Source organism: Schistocerca serialis, chromosome 6 (assembly GCF_023864345.2).
Source record: "Schistocerca serialis cubense isolate TAMUIC-IGC-003099 chromosome 6, iqSchSeri2.2, whole genome shotgun sequence".
NCBI lineage: Eukaryota > Metazoa > Arthropoda > Insecta > Orthoptera > Acrididae > Schistocerca > Schistocerca serialis.
The window spans coordinates 217,779,941-217,804,290 of NC_064643.1; the positions used below are offsets into that span (position 1 = coordinate 217,779,941).

Below are 24,350 nucleotides of genomic sequence, written 5' to 3' on the forward strand. Positions count from 1 at the left end.
CAGTCTTAGTTGTAGCGTAGCTGAATTGAACAGACTTTTCTGAATGCTCTGTTTAACAGAGAACTTTTTTTATCAACTGTGTAAGAGCTCTAAGAACACTGTCAGTGGGGCCTTTACTCAGTTTCCTATACATCTGCAGATCTAATAAGTTGTTAATCTTACTATAATATTTGACAACATAACGTAATAAATAATAGATAAAAGATCTACCCACCAAGCGCCATCAGGAGAACACACATATAAAAAATGGACCAGACAGGACAACCAGTGCAGTCTCCAACAGTCAGTCTTCCCTTCTCACCCCGTCTGTTAAGTCTCACTGACCCGGGGTTCTGGGTGACTTTTCAAACTCTACCCATTTTCCTAAACCTCACCAATCCCTTTCCTTCACCCTCCAAAACCTTATGTACATAAAACCTTTTTTTATACGTGTGTTATCCTACTACTGTTTGGTGAGCAAATTTTTTATCTATCCAATTACATTATACTGTCAAAAACTGATTATTTTCTTTGTTTACTATAATTGTTGGTCACATTCAAAACAACTGTTGCATTTCCCCTGTCAGCAGGAAGACTGATAATGCTATCATCATCATTCACAGGCGTTTTACAGCATTCCTCTAACCCACAGTTAAATTACTTTTTACAGGCTTTGTGTAAACCAATACACTTACAGCTTCTATATGGATTTCTTTAGCTGTAACTGTGTTTACACTACTTCTACACTGGCTATTATTTACTTCAAGGGCACAACTCATGGACTAATTGCAAAATTTCCACTCCTGTCAAGCACAGATCTCTCATCATCAGATAACGAATGTCCGGATAAAATAATAACCATGTGGAAAGCACCTAAATGGTGGATCATCGGATAAGGTTGCAAGTTATCAGACTCCCTCTTCAGTCTACATTATGAAAAGGATAGATTTCTACTCACGATATAGCGAAAATGTTGAGTTGCAGACAGGCACAACAAAGATACTACTAAACATGTAAGCTTTCAGCCAGAAGGCTTCTTCCAAAATAGACAACATACACACATATTCATGCAAATGCAGCTCACACACAGAAATTACCACTGTCTCTGGCTGGCAGGGCCAGACTGTGAGGAACTGCGCATGACGGGAGAAGTAATCTCAGTGGTGGGGGCAGCTGGGGTGGAGAGTGGGAAAGAGAGCAGGATATGGGTGGGGGACAATAAAGTGCAGTTTGTGGGAGTGTGGGGCTAAGGCTTTTGGAAGAAAGGTTCATGACTGAATTATCAGTCCTTTACAAAGTCCTCTCCTTTTGTCCGAACCCCAAATTCAATCAAGCTGGACTTGTCAAAGATCTTCTCTCCTTCTTGTCGTCCCTACAGTGGAAACACTTTTTTGCCAACAACCCTACCAATCAGACTCAATCTAAAACCAATGTTGAACCCTGCCTACACAGTTCACTCTTCCTTCCAATGATGATCCACCCCCACTGCCCCCAAATCACACCCTCATAACTTTCCAGAATTTCTTAAACTCGAAGCTTGCCTCACCATCATTACCCAAATCCTTTAACATGAAAGCTAACCTTACATCTGCAGCAAGAACCCCAATCCATCACCTAAAATCTGGTCCTGACCCTATTATGCTACCTCCAGACCGGACAAAGGCTCCGCCACTGTTGTTTTGAACTGCAAGGATTACCTGGCAAAGTTTTCTGCCAGCCGTCAGATTCGTTCACCTACAAATCCTGCAACAGTGAGCTCATTCCAGGAATCCAGCAAGATCTCCAGTCTCTCCTCACATCCTTAGGTCCTTCCCAGAACCTCTGCCCAGAGTCTGTCTCTCTCATCACCCCTAACACTCCTCACAATTCTACCTTCTACATGCTTCCTTAAGTCCATAAACCCGATGCCCCATTGTGGCCAGTTACTGTTCTGTTACTGACAGAAACTCCGCTCTAATCAACCAACACCTTCAGCCTACCACTCACAACCTACCCTCCTATTTACAAGACACCAACCATTTCCTCCAGTAACTCTCCACAGTTCCTGCCTTTACTACGCAGTGCCCTGGCCATCACTATTGGGCTACTCCCTTTACACTAACATCCCTAATTCCCATGGCCTAGCCGCTACTAAACACTACCTTTCCCAATGCCCTACGGATTCCAAACCTACAACCTCCTTCCTGGACCATGACCAACTACATCCACATGCACAATTATTTCTCCTTTGAAGGCATCACCAACAAACAAATCTGTGATATGGCAATAAGCACAAGGATGGCACCATCGTACACCAACCTATTCATGAGCCATCTATAGGAATCCTTCGTAAGCACACAGAATGGTTCATATTCACTGACGACACCTTTTTGGTATGGACTGAGTGTTAGGACACCCTATCCACATTCCTTCAGAAACTCAACAACTTCTCCCCCATTAACCTCACCTGGCTCTCCTCAGGCCAACAAGCCATCTTTCTTGATGATGACCTCCAGTTCAACGATGGCTACATCAGTACCTCTGTCCATATCATATCTACCAACAATCAGTAATACCTCCACTTTGACAGCTGCCACCCATTTCATACCAAGAAGTCCCTTCCACACAGCTTAGCAACACGTGGCCATCGCATCTATAGTGATGAGCAGTCCCTCTCGAAATATACCAAGGGTCTCACTGAGACTTGCACAGACCATAATTACCCTCCTAACCTTATACAAAAACAAATTTCCCATGCATTTCTCTCTAGTCACACACCACCTCCCAAACTCCCACTGCCTGGCCATAGAAGAGCATTCCACCGTAACTCAGTACCACCCATGACTGGAGCAACTGAATCACATTCTCCACCACAATTTTGACTATCTCTCATCATGCACCAAAATGAGGAATGTCTTACCCACTATCCTCTCCACCCCTCCCACATTGGTATTCCACTACCCACTGAACCTACACAATATTCTCGTCCACCACTACACAACCCCTTCTTCTGACCCCTTCTCTCGTGGCTCTGGCTTATATCCCTGTAAAAGACCTAGATGCAAGACCTGCCCCATACATCCTCCCACAACCACCACCACCACCACCACCTGCTCTAGACCAGTCACAAGCACCACCGATCCCATCAAAGGCAGAGCTACCTGTGAAACCAGTCACATGATCTACGAGCTAAGCTGCAACCACCGTGCTTCATTGTAAGTGGGCATGATAACCAACAAGCTATCTGTCCGCTTGAATGGCTACTGACAAACTGTGACCAAGAAACAGTTGGACCACCCAGTTGCTGAACACACTGCCCAACATAACATTCTTCATTTTAATGACTGCTTCAAAGGATGTGCCACCTGGTTCCTTCCTACCAACATAGCGTTTCTAAATTGCGCAGGTGGAAACTCTCTCTGCAATATATCCTATGTTCCCGTAACCCTCCCTGGCCTTAACATTCGTTACTCATTGTCCTTCACCGACCTATTTCCTTTTGTGTTCCCACTCCACAACCTTCTATTACACAAGCACATCCACAGTCTTTTTGCTTTCCTCCTTTTCCACCCTCCCCCATTTAACCTCCTGACTGCATCTAGCTGCCTGCTCTCTCTTCATCTCGTCCCTGCATGCTCCCACATTTTACCGTCCCCCACCCATACCATGCGCTCTCTCCCCCTCCCCACCCCAGCTACCCTTACCACTCAGACTGCTTCTCCCATTGCGGGCAGCTGCTCATAGACTGGCCCTGGCAGCCAGAGACAGTGGCCATGTGTGTGTGAGCTGTGTTTGCATGAACGTGTGTGTATATGTTGACTATTTTGGATGAAGGCCTTTTGGCTAAAAGGTTATGTGTTTAGTAGTCTTTTTGTTGTGCCTGTCTGCAGAACAATATCTCCGGTATATGGTGAGTAGCAACCTATCCTTTCCATAATAATGTCATTATCCCATCTCTGATTTTCCATTGTTTGATTTGCCCTTCTGTCTAATAGATCATGTGAACATATGCTTCCTAATGGTATTCTATCCCAGTCACCACTACACAATTTATTACTGACAGTAATAAAGACAGATATTAACTTACAGTCTGTGCTTGCCAGTGCAGTAGGTCAGTTGAATCTGTTCTCCTAATGAGACCTCTTCCATCCATTTGAAAATACGCTGTGCCTTGGCCAGGCTGCATAGTCACTTAATCCTCATCTGATGATAAGAGAGCTGTGCTTGTCAGGGACAGAATTTTGCCATTAGTCCATGAGTTGTTGCTCATTGAGGAAACAACAGCCAGTGTAGAAGCAGGTGTTTGTAGTGAAGAAATCCATGTAGGAGCTGTAAGTGTATCAGTTTGTGCAACATCTCTAACAAGTAGTTTAACTATGGGTGAGAGGAGTGCCATAAAACACCTGAATAAGGACGATAGGATTATCATTCTCCCCACTGACAAGAGAAATGTGACAGCTGTTTTGAATAAGACCGACTATTATAGTAAGACTAACAACTTATTAGGTCTGCAGACGTACAGGAAACTGAGTAAAGACCCCACCAACAAAGTTCTTGCAGCTGTTACATGGTTCATAAAAAAAAGTTCTCTATTGAACAGAACGTTCAGAAAAGTCAGTTCAATACAGTTGTGATACCATCAAGACTTCATGGCTTGTTGAAGGGGCATAAAGAACATGTTCCTCTGAGACCTACAGTGAGTGCCACTGGTTCATCCACCCATTCGATTGCCAAGTTCTCAACAATATTATTATGCCAACAATCCTGCTAGAGGGACATTTGCAATTGAGCATTATAATAGAGATTTAAAATACTGCTTCAGGTGTTAGGGTTTTATTTTTCAATGCTTAGACCATTACCGGATTCAGGTATTACATGCTCATCATCAGGTGTGATAAATTTGTGCGCTCAGGATCACAGCACAAAATTACCACACCTGATGATAGGCATGTAATATTCAAAACTGGTTGTGGTCTAAACACTAGAAATAAACAGCACTTTAACTCAGATAATGTAAGTTTAGTTTACTGTTGTTTCATTAAACTAAGATTAAAGTGTGATATTGCTAATATATTATATTTGCATAAAGAAAGCTATTCTTTATGTGTGTACAAAGTACATCGGGCACCAGCAGTCGTGTTATGAATAATGGTGCGCCTGCTCAAGGGTTAAATGGCATACTGGTCCAGCTGGAGGACATATCAGATCTGATGTGGTACTGCTATTTACTACTGTTCTGCTCAATGAGGTGCTGCAACAGCTGAATTCGACTTTCCCTCCCAATATCGCAGAGCTGTTAAATATTGGCTCATGACCACATATTTCAAATGGAGCAATGAGTTCCATGAACAGATGGATGGCGTTGCTATGGGAAGCCTCTTAAGCCCAGTTACAGTGAATTTCTTCATGGAAAAATTAGAGTACCAGGCACTCGCAACTGTCAACAAAAAATAAAATATTTGGTTCCACTACTTGGATGATACATATGTTTTGTGGAGGCATGGAAGAGAGCAACTGGGTCATTCTTACAAGCATCTCAGTGGGCTTAATTCAAAGATTCCTGTCTTTTATTCAGGAGTTTATTAGCTATATAGGAAAAAAAATTTTGAAAAATGGAACATAACAGTACTCTACAAAACCCACCTGGAAGATACAGGAGCACCTAAAATTGGCCAAGGATGCTTGCAAACCACTGAAAAAAGCTGGTATTTATAGTATTACATGTAGTTGTGGGTAAATGCACATGAGAGCTACAAAACAGTCAAGAAATGACTAGAAGAGTGCAAAGGCAACTGTAGAATTACAGTGTTAAGAACATCGCTTGGATTGATTACAATACTAGTGCCATCTGCAAAAATAACTAATTCTGCTTGTGATGAAAGATCATTTACATGTATGAGGGACAATGGTGGACGTAAGGCTGAGTCTTGGGGAACTCCATATGTGATTTCTCCCCATCAGAGGAATCTCTCCTGATTACATTGGTTGAATTACTAAGTACAACTTTTGCACTATTTTGGTTATATGCGATTGGTTGGCCTTACCATCAGTTCCATTAAAACATCAGTTTATTTAGGAGGATATTGTGGTACACACAGTCAAATACGCTAGGCAAGTCACAGAAAATACCAACCAGTGCTATTTTGTTATTTAATACTTGTAAAATTTTGCTTTTTGTAATGTAATTATGAATATTCTTCTTTTGGTGTCAAGACTGTTTGCTAGAGGACTGACATACAGATTATGAGGAGGAAAGTTGTAGGTATTGAGAATTAATGCATTTAGCAAACAATGAGAAAACATTTGATATGTTAGTTTAGAAGGATTTAAAGCCAAATGAATTGATTTTAATTAAACAAACAGCACTTCTGAAATTGAAGACAAATGGTTCAAAGATAAAAGAGAGGATACAGAACACTAAACTGATTCAAGCTGACATATTACACTGGTAAAAGTACTGGTAACTGTTCAAAGTACAACAGCTACTAATGAAAAGAATGCAACATTTCTGAGCTGAAAATAAGGTGTTCACAAATGCCTAACAGTTACTTGGCATTAGCTGTAAATTGGAAGATGGGGGTCAGAACCTTCAACATTGATTTCACTAGGAGTGGAGCAATGTGTTACTTTTGACAAAGAGGGTGCAACAAACAGATTAAGGTGTCACGCAAGGAACATATTAGGGGGATTTACAAAATTTTAAATAGTGTATTGCATCTGGGAAATCATAACTGATGCCTGTCAAATTCGTCTTAAGTGTTTTGTTGTTGCACCTGTAATTTGAAGTACCCACAAACAGATGTAACACCAGAAACATTTCCAAGCAACAATGACCATTCAGCATGTGATCAAGATTTAAAGTTTGTGACACTATAACCAAATATGACAAAAAAAAAATTTAGTTACCTTTTGCAAATTTTGCAGGGCAGTTTTCAAGGCACTGTTCAAACAAATCTCTTGCCCGTTCAAGTTTGGCACCTCCATAGCGTTTCAAAAACTTTGTGAGGTACGTATTCCATATGTCATATACATTTGGCCATTTGAACAATGCAATGCCTTTTTCATATGCCTACAAAATAAAAAGACAAAGTTATTATACAGTGCAGGCTTCCTCTGATGATGTCTCCAGCACTGGAAGATAAACATTAGCCAGGTTAATACACCTTGGACTTGGTCCAGTACCCATAAAATAAAAATCACCAAAGAAACGTTATTCTGTGCCACAAATAATTTCACAGATTTATTACTAAGTGATGACATAACAAAAACACATTTTACACATAAACTACAGAATTATAATGTGCTTCTTAACTTCAGAAATTAAATTTCATATCTTGTCTTCCAAGTGATGGCTAGAAAAATAGTTGACATGCTACAACTTTCAGAAATACGAGGGCCCTTCAGAAAGTAACCTCCGGTTGATTTAAAAAAATACACCAAGTTAAATAAAAATATTTTAATATATACATCTTACAACTACATCTTTGCACTATTTTTCTACATAGTGTCCATAGCGATTGAGGCACTTATCGTATCTCTTCACAACCTTTGAAATTCCTTCTGCATAAAAATCACCCGCTTGTGCCTGGAGCCAGCCTGTGACCGCATCTTTGAGCTCTTCGTCGTCATCAAACCGCTGTGACCCGAGCCATTTCTTCAAATGCATGAAGAGGTGATAATCACTTGGCGCCAGGTCTGGGCTGTAAGGTGGATGGTTGATAACGTCCCACTTGAAGGACTCAAGAAGGGCCGTTGTTCTGCGAGCAGAGTGAGGACGGGCGTTATCGTGCAAAAAAACGATACCGGAAGTCAGCATACCACGGCGTTTGTTCTGTATAGCCCGTCGTAACTTTTTTATTGTTTCACAGTACACGTCTTGATTAATGGTCGTACCACGTTCCATGAATTCAACCAACAACACCCCTTTGGCATCCCAAAACACCGTTGCCATCAGTTTTCTGGCAGAAAAATCTTGCGAGGCTTTTCTTGGTTTGGTAGGCGAATTTGAATGTGCCCACATCTTTGATTGTTCTTTTGTCTCAGGGTTCACGTACTTAATCCAGGTTTCGTCACCGGTCACGATTCTGTTTAACAATGGTTCTCCTTCGTCCTCATAACGTGACAGAAAGTCTAATGCAGAGGCCATTCTTTGAGTTTTGTGGTGGTCGGTAAGAATTTTGGGCACCCATCGTGCACAGAACTTACGGTAACCCAATCTTGCTGTCACTATCTCGTACAAGAGAGTCTTAGAAATCTGTGGAAAACCAGTAGACAACTCCGACATTGAGAAACGTCGATTTTCACGAACTTTTGCATCAACTGTCTGAACGAGTTCGTCAGTCACCAATGATGGTCTACCACTCCTCTCTTCATCATGAACGTTTTCTCGTCCACTTTTAAATAAACGTACCCGTTCACGGACAACTCCTTCACTCATAACTCTTGGTCCGTACACGGCACAAAGCTCACGATGAATAGCTGCTGCAGAATATCCTTTGGCTGTAAAAAACCTTATGACAGCACGCACTTCACATTTGGCGGGGTTTTCTATTGCAGCACACATTTCAAACTGCCACAAAAACTAAACTAGCGCAGGTACGATGTTCACTCGACCACGGCTTGATGCCGACTGACCTGTTGAGTGCGTGAACGCACAGATGGCGTCGCTACTCCCCCCACAACCTGCACTGTGACCAATCGGAGGTTACTTTCTGAACCGCCCTCGTATTTTTTTTTAACAATGTAGCACAACTAACAGACTAGTCATTTATGATGTTTTGTCGTTGACATAAACTACATTGTAAGTGAATTCATGCTGATGCCAAGCTCTCTGTTGGTGTAACAGTTTATTAAAATGAGGGCAGAAGCAAAAGACCTGGACAAAGAGAAGTTGACAGGAAGTGAAAAAACTACAGAGGTGATAACTGGGCTTGATCCAGAGAGAGGAAAAAAAAGAGCAAATGCAAAGCATAACGATACAGACAAGAAACACTGGATTAGAGGAACATATTTTGTTACAAGAGAAAGAAAATTCAAGGTAAAAGATTTATTGTGCAGCAAAATATAGCAAAGATTCACAGAAAAATAAAGAGGAGGGGTATGTTGAGTGAGATGTCTTAGGCAGGGGGAGGTTATCAGAAAAGTAACTGAACAGTAAACTTTATCTTGTCAATTATTTTCTGTACAGATTCACTAACCACGTTAACATGTAGATCTGTTCATTGATCAGAGATCATAAACAGGAGACACATATCAATGTAAAGTCGATTGCAGCTTGAAAAAAATAATGAAGTTTTCATTCTGCAACAGCAAGTGCATTATAATGAAACAAAGCTCATGTTTGCCAATGCAGTTGTGTGTCAGGATTAGCTCAAACTAATTAATGAGAGTAAACACAGAAAATAGGAAAAAGAAATTAGAGGGAGCCAGTTATAGGAGCAAGCCTTTGCAACTGTTCAAAATCTCTTACTGAATTTTATCCATAAGAGAAATCTTAATTATAATCTAGTGCATGCATTCCTTCAGTCATCCTTCTGCGTCTTTCAGTGTTTCATACATTTTTTACCTCTATGCTTTCCAGAACTGTTTCTTTCTTTACATTAAATACTTTGCAACAAAATCCTCTGACTTGCTTCACTGCTAAATATTATATTGTCTTACTTTACTTCCTGAGTATAAGTTATACACATAAAAGATACTGTTTCAGAATGTACAGTTTTTATTTTGTTACTCTAATGCAACTAAAGCGAAAATTCTGTCATCCAACAGAAATGTACTCACCCTGAAAGCTTCCTCAAAATATTTGTGTTCTTCTAGGAACAGTCCATAATTTATTATTATCTGAGGAGTTGCAATCTTTAAATCAATGATACGGTCATAAACAGCTTTACAAGACTGAAAAATATATGAAGACAATTTCAGCCAAGATATATTGGCAGTTACCTAATACATGATAATTAGCAAAATAAAGAGTTACAAATACAGAACAATGTGGGAAATTCCATTGGCATAATATAAAATCAAAGAAACATGCCCATCTTAATACACTATTCCAGGGAAAAAGGTCTATTAACTTTGCTATTCTCCATTTTAACAATCTTAATAAACTTTACTTATGCCAGGTTCCAAGCCAGTAGTATAATTTGATTTCACTATCAAGCTAATACACCCATTAACTACTAATAGCTATTCCCATTGCTAGATACTACTTGACAGTGTGATGATTCACTGTAATGTCCATGCAGTACTATTGCTAATTTTACCAATTCAGCCATAATTCAGTGATCACCTTGTGTATATTTTGCTCTTGTTGGCCAGTATATGGTTAGTAGTAAATTTGCTGTTATGCTGCAATTAAAATAACTTTGTTTCTAACTGATGGCAGAGGTGGGGACAATGGCAGGGAACAGCATGTCAGATGCTTTCATGGTTGGCAGTTATGCACATGTGTATGGCAACCCCCCCCCCCCCCCCCCCACACACACACAGAGCTGTGTGCAGAATGAACAAAAGCAAAACATGGAGTGCACTCCACGCAGCAGCAGAGAACACTGCAACAGGCAGTGTACTAAAATTACACAGTTGTATAAATCAAACAATGGAAAATTCAGGCTGGAATAATGACAAAGTCAGTTGTATAAATGCATTTTATCCTTGAAGACAGTGAAGCAGAATTACTTATTACAATTTTATTTTTATTATTGACACCACCAGAAGAGTTATAGCATATAAACTGCTACGACAATTTTATGTTTCCTGATGATGATGATGATGTTTATTCTTATTATTTGTATCAAAACTGGTAGAAAGTAAAGGTCTGTTTTGAGACCAACTTTTTTCAGTTATTCACAGTAAATATGAAGCATTAGATTCACATTACAGAACATTGCAAGATATTTATATCAATTTGAATACAAATTCTTCCATCAATCAACACAGGCTGCTTATATACAAATTTGAATCAATTTCCACTGTCTACTGTGCACTCACTTTCACCGTCTACTGCAGATTCTCTGAGAATTACCTGAAATAATACGTTTCTCAACATTATGTTTGATTACACATTCATTTTTCAATGCTTTCACTATGACTGCTTCACAAAATTATGCCCATTTGCTGGCAACGCTTGACTTCCTTTCAAATTAGTTCATTTATCCTAAATTGATTTTTTTTCACTTCTCTGCAACAATTACTGAACTGTAGGCTCTGTGGTATTAAAATGACAGTGATATAGCAGCTATCTCAAAACTGTATTATTATTATTATTATTTTTATTATTTTTTAACCTGTCTGTTTACGCCTCATTAAGGTGATGGAGGTTTAGTCTGAGCCACGAGACTTAAGCAATTCAGTCTTTCTAAAGTCATTTGGTACAGAAATATATTCTCTGCTTTAGCAATTCAATAATGTCCTGTTTTCTGGAGGTATTATGTCAAGGCATTTTGTCATTTCTGGAGGCATTTTGTCAAGAACCATCAAACAGTAAAAGATACTGTCCTCAATGCATCTGCATAAGGAGAATCTGTGTACTGTTTATTCTGGTCCACAGTGCCGTTTCTCCATGTTTTTGTAATAAGGTTTTCATTTACACACATTTCATCTGCTTTATTATTATTACAATTTTTTAAATCTTTATCTAGCTATCAGCAACCACTCCTCAATCCTATCTCCCACTTCCATTACCTCCTTACCCCGGTCAAGCTGCAGAGCCTACTCAGCCCGTACTGTAGTGTTTCAAGAATTTGGTGACGACTAACCCGCAGACTTCGACTTGCAGATATGTCAATCACTAATTTATTTTAATCAAAGTATAGTTAAAAGTGATAACAATATGAAAAGGATAGATTCTACTTATGACATAAAGAAAGCACTGAGTCGCAGACAAGCATAATGGAAAAAAAACCTGCTAAACATTTAAGCTTTCTGACAGAAAAGTCATTCTTCCGAAATAGAAATCATACACACATTCACAAAACCAACATCTGGACACCCGGAGACAGTGACCGTGTGTGTGTGTGTGTGTGTGTGTGTGTTTTGCACTTATATGAATGTGTGTGAGTTTTCTACTTTGGATTAAGGTCTTATTTGTCCAAAAGCTTATGTGGTGAGTTGCAATCTATCCTTTTCATATTGGCACTATTGTATCCTCAACTTCCCATTATATTTAAAAGTGACCTTTTCATTAGTGACTACACTAAAAATTTGTTCTATTTGTCTCAACTTTTACATTGCTGGCTCAAGAAGAGATGCTGTCTATAAATACATGTCAATATGCATGCCATAAGAAATAAATTTAATTGTTATTACTTAACTTTTACCTACAATTCACTGTAATAACAACCATGATGAAAGAAATAATTCTTCTGAACAACTGTTTCCATGCAAAAAAAAAAAGGGATGATTGTAGATTTACCTTGAAAGTACCAAAACTCTCTTCCAAATCTGCATACATGGACCACACTTTCAGGGATTTATACAACCGCATTTGAACAGCTTCTGATTCATCATGATAGGCAACCTTCCTGGGAGGCATCACAGTTGCTTTCTGCATCAATTTCAGTGCTTCCTCAAAATTTCTGAAAGACAAAATTGGAAATGTTTTAGTTCTGGCATGACTGTTTCAACAAATTTGGCAATCTGTTTATAGGCCACCTTGAGGAATCCATTCCAGCTATTCAGCTACTTAAGACAACTAACTTAATCCAGATTTACTGATGGCATCTTCACAATTTATTTCATTGGCTCTTTACTCCACAACCCAACATCTATTTCTACATCTATTTCACCTGGTTCTTCTCAACTCCACAAGCTACTTATTATACTTTCATGCCTGTTGTACCCTCCCAAATGGCTCCTTTGCCTGGGCCTACCTTTTATCTTGCTCTTTTTGTGTGCTCATTTCCAGTCTCAAATGCCATTGGGCTATTACTTGACAGAAGAGCAAGAGGAAGAGGAAGATAAAAATAGATTATGCAAATTAGTTCTTTATCAATAGCTAAAACAAGGACTAAGGCACAGCTATCGATAAAAATGGTAGAAAACAAGGGGAAATGCTAAATATCAAGCTACTGGATATCTATGGTGAGGAAGAAGCACATAGGAAAATTTTTAAAAAAATATTTATCTACAGGCAGTAAAAGGAGAATTCTATAACTGTTAATTTAGAACAAAGAAGGAAAAGGCTCAAGTAATGCAGCAGAAGAACTAAATCCACAACAAAATTTGGAAAAAAATTCCCTTCTATTCCCTTCTGTTTTAATTTTCCTCTGTCAACCCTACTCTGATTATTCCGTGCTTCAGCAAATGATAAACAGGCAAAACTACTTCAACATGTTAGAATAAAAGTTAAAACATTTTGAATTAATAATAGGACCACATAGAGAAGCTAATGTAAGATACAAAGAAGAGGAAAAACACAAATCGTTTAGCATGCCATTTCCTTGGTCAATTATAGCACATTCAATGATGACAACATAGCATTCAGTCCAATCTTGACAACAGTGACAATGAATATTAGTTTTGTTTGGTTATTAATCTGCTAAAACAAAAATCTGAATCATGAAGTACGCAGAAAGTTCATCATATTGTGTGACACAAGTCCATTACTTTCTATATCTTAAGCTGATGAGTACACAAATTTTTACAAAAACAGTGAAACATAGATATATTGTCAGTACAAATTATTTTACAATTTCTCAAAATATTCTGCTTTAAAATAATATTCTTTGAGGTGTAACTTATCACTTCTATAAAGTGATGTGTTGCCCAACATCTACCTAGGCGACAAATGATGATCGCGATAGTTAAAACTTATAAATGGTTACATAGTCTGGAAGCAAAACTGCCTGGAGGCTTTGTCATTGATTTTTGCATGTGATGTGAATGGAAGCTGCACATGTATGAGGTGGGATGGCAAACTGCAGTATTAACATGAGTTGGAGTACCTGCTGGGCATTGAGTTTATTCCATGTATCCACTTCCTGGCTCAGAGAACTGGAGTGCACCATCAAGTAAAGAGAGCACTGTGGCAAATGCAGATTACATCAAAGCAAACAGAAGATGAATTACCTGTCAAATCATTCTTGTCAGTCAAACGTCAGATACAGTTTACATGATGATGTACAGAAAGTTCTGGTTGAAAATAATAAATTATTTAGGAATAAAGGAAAATCCAGGATGGAATGTAACAATATTATGAAAAGAAAAGTTGCCATTCACCATGTAGTGGAGATGCCGAGTCACAGATAGGCACAACAAAAAGACTGTCACAAATAAAGCTTTCGGCTAGTTAGGCCTTCATCAAAAATAGATGTCAGACACACACACACACACACACACACACACACACACACACACACGTGCAAAAGCAACTCACCCACACATGACTGCAGTCTAAGGCAACTGAGGCCACAATGCGAGCAGCAGCAACAGTGCATGATGGGAGTGGCAACTGGGTGGGGGTAAGGAGGAGGCTGGGGCAGGGAAGAGGAGGGATATGAGGGTAGGGATGGTGGACAGCAAAGTGCTGCAGGTTGGACAGAGGGCAGGCGGGAGGTGGGGAGGACGGTGGGGGGTAGCAGAAATGAAGAGAAGTAAAAAGACTGGGTGTGATGGTGGAATGAGGGCTGTGTAGTGCTGGAATGGGAATAGGGAAGGGGCTGGATGGGTGAGGACAATGACTAATGAAGGTTGAGGCCAGGAGAGTTACTGGAACATAGGATATATTGCAGGGAAAGCTCCCACCCACACAATTCAGAAAAGCTAGTGTTGGTGGCAAGGATTCATATGGCACAGCCTGTGAAGCCATTGAAATGAGGGATGTCATATTTGACAGTGTGTTCAGCAGCAGAGTGGTCCTTTGTTTCTTGGCCACAGTTTGTCAGTGGCCATTCATGTGGACAGATAGCTTGTTGGTTGTCATGCCCACATAGAATGCAGCAGAGTGGATGACTGGTTTCACATGTAGCTCTGCCTTTGATGGGATAGGTTATCCTACACAGCATCAATGTTTTTGAAACAACAATTGATTTTGGCCACATTTCACCAAATTCACTGCTGGAGGAAGCATGACTATGATAAAATTTTGCAAATCAATTGTAAACAGTCTTTTCTCAAGATGAATAATTAACAGTTGTTGAACAAAGCAACATGAGGCATTGTTTCTGAGTTAGGCCTTTATGAAAAATGTAAATAATAGTCCAACAGAAACCTTCACATAAAAATAACATTTTTTTCAAAATACTATTTCTTTAAATGCTCACTGCACACAAATTACTCAGCCAATTTCTGAGCTCCAAGTTTTAACAATAACAAGTGACCTATTTTAAAACAATAGTAATGTTGCAACTCAATAGCACTATCTAGTAATTTATTGTAAAAACTCAAAGGTGACCCTCATAGTGATTTAGCTTCATTTGATCAGCAAGCCTATATCTTCGTTATTTCTACATACATGACCACATATTTAATTCAGATTCTGCAATCAAGGCAAATTCATCTTACTCATGTCTGATTTCCATTTCTGCCCATTCACACCATACTGATGCCAAGTCATCAACTTTACTGTATGGAACGTGTGTAGCTTTTTCAAAAACAACTCTTGCATCATCAATTTGGCCATTTTCTTCATAAAATTTAGCAAATGACACCCAAAGTGTATGCAATTTCCCTACTGCAAGCTTGGGGTCAACTGTTTGGACTGCTTCTGTGTATGTGTTTATTATCTGAAAAAAAAACATTTAATTAGTAACAGTGATTATATGCCCTCTTATTTCCGAGTTCCTCCTCAAAAACATATAAAGACTGCAGGCACAAATCACTTCTAAAAAATGCAATGAAACTTTAAAGTCCAACTGATTTTTCCCATGAAGTACATAAATTGTAAGCACTGTGCCACTTCAATTCAGAAATGATAGAATAACAGACCAATGAGTAAATTTGGATTGACAATAAGCTAAATGAAAAATAAAATGAATACTATAATTAAAAACTACATGTGGGTTTCTAATCACACTAGGGTCTAGGTGACATGTTCCTCCTTCCAAATCTCATTCCTCTTTCTTCTCCGAGGAAGGAACTAACGCTTACAAATGCTAGAAATAGTTTTTTCATTTTTAAATGTGTTTAACTGCAGCACTGGAATTTCAATTTCTGAAGCTAAACACATGCCAGCCACTCTGTCTCCTTGTAAATTCTTCAAGCATGCACACTTTTAAGATATATCAAATTGAGTAGCCAATATTTTTATGCAACTATACAGCAGTATACACTGATTTCATTATGACAGTAATGATATAAAAAATTGCCACACATAAATATTATACCAATCCTCAGAAAGAAGGTCTCCCAGTTCCTTGAAGATGTCGGAGGAGAGGAGCATGCCTTTTTCCACTTTCAAAAGCAGCCCACAATGATTTAATGTACTTGAATTTGGCTATTGTGGAGATCAGGGAAAACCCGTAATCTCATACTCACATTCATCAAATCAAACTCCGATAACTCTCACTGTAGAAGATACTGCCATCTTGGAATATGTGTTTTACTGCTGTGGACAATGTTTGCCTCACCAAATAAACTTGCTCAACTAAAATACCTTGACATAACATAAAAATCTTTTCTTCCAATGATAGTATGGAACCCACTGAAACCCACAATTATCTGCCCAAAACAATACACAACTTTAATCATGCTTCACAACTGGGAGAGGGCAGACTGGATTTTATATTTTTCTAGGTATTTTCAATACCCAATCATGTTCTGAAGTAAGGAAAAGTGTAAACATATACTTATGAGACCTAATTATGTATTCCCATTAGTTGGTAGATTATGTTACAGCTCCTTGGACCACTGAAGCTGCTTCTTTGCTTTCACCTTAAGTACAAGAGGTTTGGAAATAACATCTCTACCAAAAATATCGCACACAACGGAAAGTTCAGATTTGAATATCAACAATATTATGAGAAGGATAGACCACTACTCAGGGTAAAGACGATACTTTCTGTTGCAGGCAGGCACAATGGAAAGACTGTTACAAATTTGATTTCAGCCAAGGCTTGCTTAGCAAAGGAAAAATCACACACACACACACACACACACACACACACACACACACACAGAGACAAACATACCGTATTTACTCGAATCTAAGCCGCACTTTTTTTTCGGTTTTTGTAATCCAAAAAACCGCCTGCGGCTTAGAATCGAGTGCACAGTAAGCGGAAGTTCTGAAAAATTTGGTAGGTGTCGCCACAACTAACTTCTGCCATCGAATATATGTAGCGCTACACAGGCATGCTTTGCAGGCACAAAGGTAAATACTGGTGCCAAAACCTCTGCGTCAGTAAATAAATTAAAAAAAAGGTGGAAGACGAGCTTTTTTCTCCGCCCCGAGTTTCGACCACTGCATTTTCATACATTATACAATGAAGTAAATACAAATTCTGTCTTGTTCATCTTCGAATGTAGCAGCATTTCCATGTACTACGAAAATCCGACTGGCAAGACTGCTCTGGATGTTTGTCAATATGGCCAACTCTACGTTCTGAATTTTTTCCTACCTGTGAGTAGAGATGGTTGCTAATAGGAACTTTTATGTATTATGAATCACATGCAGTATTCTCTTCACCATAAGAATAATTCGAATATAAACATTTTGCCATGTATTTGTTTCGTGTTTGCTGCTATCTCATTTAAATTCTGTCTGCCTAATAAACTACGAAACAAGAGTGCGACAACAACAAACGCGGAAGAATATACATATCATGTCATGTTTATATTCATATTAAATACAGATTACCAAACGAAAGTGCTGGCAGGTCGATAGACACACAAACAAACACAAACATACACATGAAATTCAAGCTTTCGCAACAAACTGTTGCCTCATCAGGAAAGAGGGAAGGAGAGGGAAAGACGAAAGGATGTGGGTTTTAAGGGAGTGGGTAAGGAGTCATTCCAATCCCGGGAGCGGAAAGACTTACCTTAGGGGGAAAGAAGGGGTATACACTCGCGAACACACACACATATCCATCCGCACATACACAGACACAAGCAGACATTATTTTTCCCACGTGGAAGCAGACATTATTTTTCCCACGTGGAATGCTTCCCTCTATTATATTTATATTCGTATTATTCGTATGCCTAGTAGTGACAGTCAGAAATGAAGCACAGCAATTTACTAGATTTTTAAATCTATGATGACTCTAATTTCTGTGCAGAATGTTATGTACTAAAGAGGCGTCTGCAAAGATTTTCAAACGGAGAAAAATTTTCGCTAAACTCTCGTTCAGAACAACTTCTATTATACGCAGTCTATTATTTGGTTCTTGTTGATCATTATCAAAGAAAGCAGCAGTGTAAGTAACAACAAATAGCAGTCTCTTGCCATTGTTTCGCTAATGAGACGATTCCTCTCTTTTTGCATTTTCAGTTTACGAAAAAAAAAAAAAAAAAAAAAAAAAAAAAAAAAAAAAAAAAAAATAGCAATGAATTCAAAGTAGATGAAGCACGTGAAAAAGGAAGGATACCCATATAAATACGGACGGAGTGCTGACGCATAGCAATGGCTACCTGGTAAAGCTTAACTTCTAAGCTTACGACTCAAACCAAACAACTGTAGCTGTATCATCATTCATTCAACCTAAATTGTGTCTCATATTACAATGGATCAACTTTGTTTCGATTTGGAGGTGCGGCCTAAAACTTTTCTCTCCCCTTGAATTTCGAGTCTCAAATTTCAGGTGCGGCTTAGATTCGGGAAAATTTTTTTTCCTCAATTTCGAGTCTAATTTTTCGGGTGCGGCTTAGATTCGAGTGCGGCTTGGATTCGAGTAAATACAGTACATTCATTCACACAACAAAGCACACCACATCTCTGGCCAGACTGTAACTGTGTCGCATCACATGGAAGCAGGAATCTGGAGTGCGATGGAGAAGGAGGGATAGAAGTGTACAGGTAGTGGGAGAGAAATCAACGCTGCCTGCTGGAGCATCTAGGGACTACATGGTGGCAGGACAAGGCAGCCAGGCACAGTGTCATTAGGTTATGAAAAAGGGGGGGGGGAGGGAGGACAGGAAGCAGAAAAGGAGAAGAGTAGAGAAGAGGGAAAGACCGGTGGGTGTGTTGGCAGAGAGTAGCAACAATGAGGGTGAGGGATTGAATTGGGAGTAGGTAATAGGAAAGAAGGGGGTGTAAACTGTTGGGTAGAGGGTGTGAGGACAGGAGATTACTGTAGGTTGGGGCCAGGATGTTTACAGGAGTGTAGAATGTGTTGTAAGGATAGCTGCCATCTGCGCAGTTCAGAAAAGTTGGTGGTGGGGTGGAGGATTCAGATGGCCTGGGTTGTAAAGCACCCACTGAAATCAAGCTACATGTTGTGCCACAGGGTGGTCCACTTTGCTCTTGGCCACATGGTGTTGGTGGCCATTCATCCTGTTGAACAGCTGGCTGGTAGTCATACCAGCACAAAAAGCTGTGCAATGATTGCAGCAGATCTGGTATATGACATGAATGCTTTACAGGTGTCCTGGCCTCTGCTTGAATAGGATAATCTTGTGACAGTTCTGCAATAAGAAGTGGTAGATGATTGGATTTGACACGTCGTGCAACTGGATATTCCACAGGGATACGATCCCTGTGGCAACAGTTTGGTATTGGAAGTGCCATAGGACTAGGATGTTGTGAAGTAGTCCAGGAATGGACTAATATGTTACAGAAGTTGGGTGGGTGATGGAACACCACTTTAGGAGGGGTTGGTAGGATCTCGGATAGGACATCACTCATTTAAGTGTATCATGATGGGTAATCAAAGTCCTGATAAAGGATATCTTTCAGTTGTTCCAGTCCGAGGTGATACTGGGTGATGAAGGGGGCACACCTCTGTACCTCAGAACTGGGGTTGGTAGGAGGATTGGGGGTGTGTGGGGATATGGTACGGCCTTTGTGAGACCTTCTGCATACTGGGAAGGGAATTCTTGTCACTGCAGATATGCCATCCCTAGGTGGCCAGGCAGTATGAGAGGGATTTTTTGGTGTGAAAGGGTTGGCAACTGTCAAATTGTAGGTACTGTAGGTTGTTGTTGGGTTTAATATGAATAGAGGTGTGGACGGAGCCATCAGAGAGGAGTTGGTCAACATCCAGGAAAGAGCCACACTGGGTTGAGGAGGTCCAGGTGAAGCGGTTGGGAGAGTTTGTTGAGGTTGAGAAGAAACGAGGGTAGGGAGTCTTGGCCCTGAGTCCAGATCATGAAAATATCAACAATGAACCTGAACCAGATCAGGGATTTGAGGTTTTGGGCGACTAGGAAGGTTTCCATCCTTTTTTCCCATATTTTTCTACGCATTTTGCGTATTTGTGAGTTTTGTGCATATTTTTAATAGTTGTGCATATTTTTATGTATTTGAATATAATAGAGGGAAACATTTCACGTGGGAAAAATATATCTAAAAACAAAGATTCTGTAACTTACCAAACAAAAGCGTTGGTACGTTGATAGAAACAATAACAAACACAAACACGCATACAATTTTCAAGCTTTCGCAACCCAAGGTTGCTTCATCAGGAATGATGGAAGGAGAGGGAAAGACGAAAGGATGTGGGTTTTAAGGGAGAGGGTAAGGAGTCATTCCAATCCCGGGAGCGGAAAGACTTACCTTAGGGGGAAAAAAGGACAGCCACATAGAAGTTTCAGTCCAATCCAAAGGTCACTGGCCCTCCACCTCCTGTCTTTACCAAGGCCAACATGGCTAAATTTGGGTGGAGGCCCAGTGACCTTTGGATTGGACTGAAACTTCTATGTGGATGAGATTTTAGTGAAAAAATTAACAACAGTGTTCTGGGATTGTTTCAACTCTGGGTTTAGTTGAGTGTTGATAGGGAGTTTTGGGGCATGTGGCAAGTTGAAAAGTTCAGCTAGTCAGGTTTGGGGTGCTATGAGGGGTTGACGAGGAGGAATGGCATGGGTAGGATAGTGGTGCCCCAAGTTGATAGTAGGATTCAACGAACTGGGTAGCATATGGTGGTTGTGTCTGGAGTGCTCTTCCAGGTACTGGAGTGCAAGGGGTTCGATTTTAGAGAAGTGATGTATGTAGTAGGTTTTGCACTATAGCAGTATCTTATGGATCAAGCTGACATGGTTCTGCAGTGCCTGTGCCATGGAGATGTGTTTTTGCAGTATCTGGTTTGTGAGGGTAGGGACTTGAAGATTCTGGAAACATGGAGGTCATTGTGAAAGAATGGGTGGGATCTAGAGAAAAATTTTTATGGGTAGATCTTTGGTGGGGAATGTGTGGTTTAGGTGGCATTTAAGGCACAGGATGTGGGACTGGGCTTTAGCCAGGAAAAGAGGTACTTTTCTGAACCAGTGTAGAGAGATGGAGCCAGAGTCCATTGTGCCACGGATGGCATTGGTGAAGTGAAAAATGATGAAGGAAATGGGCAAATGAAGGCATTAGGTGTTGTGAGGATTAACAGAAAAAGATGTGTAAAAGTATGCACAAATACATACAAATATGTAAAAATATTCTCAAATATATACAAATACATAAAAGTTTCAGTCCAATCCAAAGGTCATTGGCCCTCCACCTCCTGTCTTTACCAAGGCCAACATGGCTAAATTTGGGTGATCAAAGATTTATGTCCTACACTCGTACTCTCTGCTGTAAATATCACTTTGCCACGAAGAAAAATGATCCTAATCCTACTCCTAATGATCCAACTCCCCAAGACACTATCCACATTGAACCCTGCCTGGAACAGTTCCGTCCTCCGTCACAGCGGAACCCACCTCCTCTTCCTCAAAATCACCCTCTCCAAACCTTCCAGGAATTTCTGACTTCCAGCCTTGCCTCTCAATCCTTCTTAAAAAACCTTAATCCTACTCCCAACATCATCACTGCTGAAGCCCAGGCTATCCGTGATCTGAAGGCTGACCGATCCATCGTCATTCTTCCGGCGGACAAGGGTTCCACGACCGTGGTACTTGATTATCGGGAGCATGTGGCTGAGGGACTGCGTCAGCTTTCAGACAACACCACATACATATAATATTCCACACGTCCAGGGCCTCGCTGTGATGGAGCACTTCCTTACACGCCGATCACCTGCCACCCTACCTAAAACCTCTTTCCTCATTACCTTAGCCAGCTTCATCCTGACCCACAACTTCTTCACTTTTGAAGGCCAGACATACCAACAATTAAAGGGAACAGCCATGGGTACCAGGATGGCCCCCTCATACGCCAACCTATTCATGGGTTGCTTAGAGGAAGCCTTCTTGGTTACCCAGGCCTGCCAACCCAAAGTTTGGTACAGATTTATTGATGGCATCTTCATGATCTGGACTCACAGTGAAGAAGAACTCCAGAATTTCCTCTCCAACCTCAACTCCTTTGGTTCCATCAGATTCACCTGGTCCTACTCCAAATCCCATGCCACTTTCCTTGATGTTGACCTCCATCTGTTCAATGGCCAGCTTCACACGTCCGGCCACATCAAACCCACCAACAAGCAACAGTACCTCCATTATGACAGCTGCCACCCATTCCACATCAAACGGTCCCTTCCCTACAGCCTAGGTCTTCGTGGCAAACGAATCTGCTCCAGTCCGGAATCCCTGAACCATTACACCAACAACACGACGACAGCTTTCGCATCCCGCAACTACCCTCCCGACCTGGTACAGAAGCAAATAACCAGAGCTACTTCCTCATCCCCTCAAACCCAGAACCTCCCACAGAAGAACCACAAAAGTGCCCCATTTGTGACAGGATACTTTCTGGGACTGGATCAGACTCTGAATGTGGCTCTCCAGCAGGGATACGACTTCCTCAAATCCTGCCCTGAAATGAGATCCATCCTTCATGAAATCCTCCCCACTCCACCAAGAGTGTCTTTCCGCCGTCCACCTAACCTTCGTAACCTATTAGTTCATCCCTATGAAATCCCCAAACCACCTTCCCTACCCTCTGGCTCCTACCATTGTAACTGCCCCCGGTGTAAAACCTGTCCCATGCACCCTCCCACCACCACCTACTCCAGTCCTGTAACCCGGAAGGTGTACACGATCAAAGGCAGAGCCACGTGTGAAAGCACCCACGTGATTTACCAACTGACCTGCCTTCACTGTGAAGCTTTCTATGTGGGAATGACCAGCAACAAACTGTCCATTCGCATGAACGGACACAGGCAGACAGTGTTTGTTGGTAATGAGGATCACCCTGTGGCTAAACATGCCTTGGTGCACGGCCAGCACATCTTGGCACAGTGTTACACTGTCCGGGTTATCTGGATACTTCCCACTAACACCAACCTATCCGAACTCCGGAGATGGGAACTTGCTCTTCAATATATCCTCTCTTCCCGTTATCCACCAGGCCTCAATCTCCGCTAATTTCAAGTTGCCGCCACTCATACCTCACCTGTCATTCAACAACATCTTTGCCTCTGCACTTCCACCTCGACTGACATCTCTGCCCAAACTCTTTGCCTTTGAATATGTCTGCTTGTGTCTGTATATGTGTGCGTGAGTGTATACCCGTCCTTTTTTTCCCTCTAAGGTAAGTCTTTCCACTCCCGGGATTGGAATGACTCCTTACCCTCTCCCTTAAAACCCACATCCTTTCGTCTTTCCCTCTCCTTCCCTCTTTCCTAACGAAGCAACCATTGGTTGCGAAAGCTAGAATTTTGTGTGTATGTTTGTGTTTGTTTGTGTGTCTATCGACCTGCCAGCGCTTTCGTTTGGTAAGTCACATCATCTTTGTTTTTACAAATACATAAAAATATATCCAAAAAGAAAGATTCTGTAACTTACCAAACGAAAGCATTGGTACGTTGATAGAAACAATAACAAACACAAACACACAATCCCCACCAAAGATCTACCCATAAAAATTTTTCTCTAGATCCCACCCATTCTTTCACAATGACCTCCATGTTTCCAGAATCTTCAAGTCCCTACCCTCACAAACCAGATACTGCAAAAACACATCTCCATGGCACAGGCACTGCAGAACCATGTCAGCTTGATCCATAAGATACTGCTATAGTGCAAAACCTACTACATACATCACTTCTCTAAAATCGAACCCCTTGCACTCCAGTACCTGGAAGAGCACTCCAGACACAACCACCATATGCTACCCAGTTCGTTGAATCCTACTATCAACTTGGGGAACCACTATCCTACCCATACCATTCCTCCTCGTCAACCCCTCATAGCACCCCAAACCTGACTAGCTGAACTTTTCAACTTGCCACATGCCCCAAAACTCCCTATCAACACTCAACTAAACCCAGAGTTGAAACAATCCCAGAACACTGTTGTTAATTTTTTCACTAAAATCTCATCCACATAGAAGTTTCAGTCCAATTCAAAGGTCATTGGGCCTCCAC

The 24,350-nt window shown here is 40.7% G+C and overlaps 1 protein-coding gene across 4 annotated transcripts in view; it reads right to left on the bottom strand.

Annotated features, from left to right (window-relative positions):
- LOC126483742 (pre-mRNA-splicing factor syf1 homolog) overlaps positions 1-24,350 on the bottom strand; it is a 553,324-nt gene that overhangs the window by 19,929 nt on the left and 509,045 nt on the right. For all 4 annotated transcript variants that reach the window (XM_050106878.1, XM_050106881.1, XM_050106880.1 and 1 more), the window contains 4 exons: positions 15,460-15,680; positions 12,371-12,533; positions 9,739-9,852; positions 6,865-7,027 (listed from right to left, as the gene is read on the bottom strand). In XM_050106878.1, coding sequence (XP_049962835.1) covers positions 6,865-7,027; positions 9,739-9,852; positions 12,371-12,533; positions 15,460-15,680 — 661 coding nt within the window. The remainder of the gene's footprint in view (positions 1-6,864; positions 7,028-9,738; positions 9,853-12,370; positions 12,534-15,459; positions 15,681-24,350) is intronic.